The following is a 4,400-nucleotide window of genomic DNA, read 5'->3' as shown; positions in this document are numbered from 1 at the left end:
CAAGCCTTGGCTGATCACCTCGCAGAAAATCCGGTGGACCAGGATTACAAGCCACTCACGACCTACTTCCCTGATGAAGAGGTGTTGTTTGTAGGAGAAGATATATCATAATCGTATGATGGATGGAGAATGTTTTTTGATGGGGCATCAAACTCTATAGAAGTTGGAATATGAGCAGTCTTAATTTCGGAAACAGGTCAGTATTACCCAATCTCAGCCAAGATTAGGTTCTACTGTACCAATAACATGGCGGAATATAAAGCTTGTATTCTCGGACTCAAAATGGACATAGACATGAATATCAAAGAACTCTTGGTGATAGGAGACTCTGACTTGTTGGTTCATCAAGTGCAAGGAGAATGGACCACTAAGAATGTCAAAATCCTTCCTTATTTGCATTACATAAAAGAGTTGAGTAGAAGATTCACAAAGATTAAGTTCAAGCATGTCCCTCGAGCTCAAAATGAGTTTGTCGATGCTTTGGCAACATTGTCCTCGATGATTCAACATCCAGACAAGAATTACATCGACCATATTGATATAAAGATACATGATCAACATGCATACTGTTTTCATGTAGATGAGGAGCTGGATGGAAAACCCTGGTACTATGACATCAGAAGATTGATAGAAGCACAAGAATATCCTAAAAATGCTACAAGCAAGCAGAAACGGACTTTGAGGAGGATGGCCAATCATTTCTTCCTAAACGGATAAATCCTATATATGAGAACTTTGTATTTAGGATTGTTGAGGTGTGTCGACGCCGCAGAAGCGACAAAGCTTTTGGAAGAAATACATGCAGGAACATGTGGATCTCACATGAATGGGTTCACTTTGGCAAAGAAGATTCTAAAAGCCGAATATTTTTGGATGACCATGGAGAGAGATAGCATCCGGTATGTTCAAAAGTGTCATCAGTGTCAAATGCATGGAGATTTTATACGGGTTCCACCGAATGAGCTCAATGTGATGGGTTCCCCTTGGCCATTTGCCGCTTGGGGCATGGATGTTGTTGGACCCACAGAGCCTCTTGCGTCAAATGGACATCGTTTCATCCTGGTGGCAATCAATTATTTCACAAAATAGGTTGAAGCTTCGACATACAAGGCAGTGACTAAGAAGGTAGTGGCACACTTTGTTCGCAATAACATAGTTTGTCGGTTTGGAATTCCAGAAACAATCATAATAGATAATGTGGCCAACCTTAATAGCGATCTTATGAAGGAAACTTGTGAAAGATTCAAGATTGCTCATCGAAATTCCACAGTTTACCGGCCACAAATGAATAGAGCAGTTGAGGCTGCAAATAAGAATATCAAGAAGATTTTAAGGAAAATAGTAGACAGTCACAGGCAATGGCATGAGAAGCTACCATATGCTTTACTCGGTTATCGCACCACGATCAGAACATCAACTGGGGCAACTCCTTATATGTTGGTTTATGGTTCAAAAGCAGTAATACTCGCCAAGGTGGAAATACCATCTTTAAGGATTATCCAAAAGGTTGGTCTGGACGATGTGGAATGGATACGTAGCAGTCCTGAACATTTGATGCTCATCGATGAAAAGAGGATGAACGCGGTTTGTCATGGACAACTCTATCAGAATAGAATGACCAAAGCCTTCAACAAGAAAGTCAAACCTCGAAAGTTCACATCGGGGCAGTTAGTATTAAAGAAGATCTTTCCTCACCAAGGAGAAGCCAAAGGGGAATTTGCACCAACTTGGCAAGGACCCTACATGGTTCATAGAGTACTCTCTTGAGGAGCGGTAATCTTACCAGAAATGGACGGCAGAGTGAGCACAAAGCCAATCAATTCAGACGCCATCAAGAAATACTACATCTGAAGACCTCAAGATTAGTGCTTATTTCTTGTACTTTTGCATTTTTTATATAACAGAACTATGTTTAGACCTGACTTCCCACAGCGGGGTACGTACGCAAACCACATCGAATTCGGTCTCCCTTAGAAAACCCAAAATCATCATTTCCATGTATTTAGAACTACGCTCGACCTGAATTTCCTCGGTGGGATACGTAGGCAATCCTTATCGAATTCGATCTCTTGCGTTTCATATTTTTCACTTTCCTTTTGTATTTGAACTATGTCTTGACCTAATTCCGATTGGATACGTAAGCAGCCTGAGTTAGGCTCGGTCATTGCATCACAAGTTTCTTACTTTTCCTTCATATTTTTCAGTCTTCTATTGTAATCGAACTACGTTACGACCTGATTCCACTTGGATACATACGCAGCTTGAGTCAAACTCGGTCATTACATTATATACTTCTATTTCTCCCACTTGTATTCGAACTACGTTATGATCTGATTCCTACTTTGGGGATACGTAGGCAGCCTGAGTCAGGCTTGATCAATGCACTGCATAATTTCCATTTTTTTCTAACCCTTAGGAAACACTTCCTCGTAGTTAGCATAACCTCAGAATATGAAGAATCTCGATCGTCGCAGTGTCTGCAAAAGAGCTAGACAAGCTTCATCATGAGGGTAAAAGCTACAAGAAGACTATGTTGGATATAGTCAACAAAATGGAAAGCTCGATGGACTTCGGAACATGTCATAATCTAAAAAACATTGGAAAATTACTACATATATATATACCTAATATACAAGTAATATACTTATTTTCTAGAAAGAAAAAACAAGCTAATTCTTTTCAAAAGATTTTTCTACTCTTCCACCTACCAAGTCTCTAGGTTAAGAAACTACGTGCAGGCAAAGAAAACGTCGAAAGATTCCAGTGACGAGGCTTCAGTTCGCGAGTCGATACAAATCAACACCCCCTCCCAAACTAAAAAATTTTCTTTGAGCGCAGGAACACAAGAATCAAGAAAACAGCATCAAGTCTCGGGGGACGATCGGAGGCGCCATTCGACTTCTACAATCATAAGCCAAAATACTTTTTCCCTAGTTTATTTCCCGAATGTACTTCAACTAGCATATTATATCTAAGAACATTTCATTTTTTGCAGGTACGCTCGAGATCCAGATCAAATACTGAAGAAAAGAGGATACTCCTAGGAAAATAAGATAGTTAGCTTTTTTGTCAAAATAACTCCACCAACTGGAGCTTGTAATGTAACCTCATCAATAACTCCACCGATTGGAGGTTGTACATAGCAAACATCGTCGAATTCTGCCAACTGGAGGCTGTACATAGCAAACATTGATCGAATTCCGCCAATTGGAGACTAACATCGTAGCGATGTCACCGAAGCTCCACCGCCCGGGGGCATACAAGCATAGCGACGCTGTCATACGTTAACAATAATATGTTACATTACAAGCTTTACACAGCCGGATACAGGCTTTTACATTACAATCGCCCCGCCAAGCGAAGGTCTACATTACATGCTTTACACAGCCGAATACAGGCTTTTACATTACAACAACCCCGCCAGTCGAGGGCCTTTACATTATAAGTTACTTCACCTACATCACATTCACAACACAAAAAAAATTGGGGACATCTACAATCGTTTGGACATCTACACTCTACTCTTTACATTCCAATTTTAATTTATAATTTTTGAACCGCAACAGGTATCTTTCACCTTTTTACATGTTTTGCAGGACAACACATTACAATGAGGAACTCTCTCTAAGCAGCAAACTAGGGCAAGTTAGTGCAATGTCAAGAATCACTAGCTACGTCAAGGATTCACTTTCAAAACTCAACTCGACTCAATTTTCAAAAGTTCAGATAACTATCTCAAGTCTCACTTCAGTATAACCTGACACTGGGGCATTCTTTTAAAAAAGCATCCCTCTACCATAAGTCTCCAGTAGAAATTGCTACGAAGCATTTCTCATTCATGTTCTTTAGAACTATATCTCATCCCTCTATTCGTGCTAAAAACCTCACCACCAAAACATTTCAGTATTACCATAATTATTGAGTAACTAGTTTATAATAATTTTATTTTTTCAAATGATTATTTTATCAAATAAGCTAGTTTTGTAAAATGGTTATTTTTAATCTAATAAATTATGATCATTTAATAAACAAAGGGTTATAATTTCAATGAATTTAATTTGAGCAATTTTGGCAATCCAAGTCCCCTTCAACCGGCCAATCCGTGTATGACTCGTAGGCGAGCACATGGATTGTGCTTCTTAACTTTTAATCTTGATCCTCTATTTTAATCCAACGGCTTTAATTAATTCATCTTTTTTAAACCCGTAATTTTTATTAACCGTCCGATCGTTCGATCGGATGGCCCAAATTAATTAAGACTTTTTAGACCCCTACACCGCCCCTCTAATCCCTCAACTTCCAAGACCTACGTGGTCCTCTTCCTCTTCTCCCAAAAATCAACACCTTTTCATTTTTGTTCCAGATTAAGAAAACTCATCGCTCCTCTCCTCCATGGCCAC

At 39.4% G+C, this 4,400-nt stretch overlaps 1 protein-coding gene across 1 annotated transcript; it reads left to right on the top strand.

The window, feature by feature from the left end:
* Positions 1-879: 879 nt before the first annotated feature.
* Positions 880-1,767, top strand: LOC125856062 (uncharacterized). Its single transcript, XM_049535650.1, has 2 exons — positions 880-1,051; positions 1,178-1,767. The coding sequence occupies exons 1-2, from the start codon at positions 880-882 to the stop codon at positions 1,765-1,767; spliced, it is 762 nt and encodes a 253-aa protein (XP_049391607.1).
* Positions 1,768-4,400: the final 2,633 nt, after the last annotated feature.

The sequence above is a fragment of the Solanum stenotomum genome, chromosome 2 (assembly GCF_019186545.1).
Source record: "Solanum stenotomum isolate F172 chromosome 2, ASM1918654v1, whole genome shotgun sequence".
In the NCBI taxonomy this organism is placed as follows: Eukaryota; Viridiplantae; Streptophyta; class Magnoliopsida; order Solanales; family Solanaceae; genus Solanum; species Solanum stenotomum.
This window is presented reverse-complemented; position numbering and strand designations above follow the sequence as displayed.

Excerpts from the sequence above, each read along its gene's own strand:
- LOC125856062 (XM_049535650.1), top strand. The coding sequence starts at position 880 with ATGGAGAGAGATAGCATCCGGTATGTTCAAAAGTGTCATCAGTGTCAA. Across the intron at positions 1,052-1,177 it reads TCTTGCGTCAAATGGACATC|AAACAATCATAATAGATAAT; the intron begins GTTTCATCCTGG and ends TTGGAATTCCAG.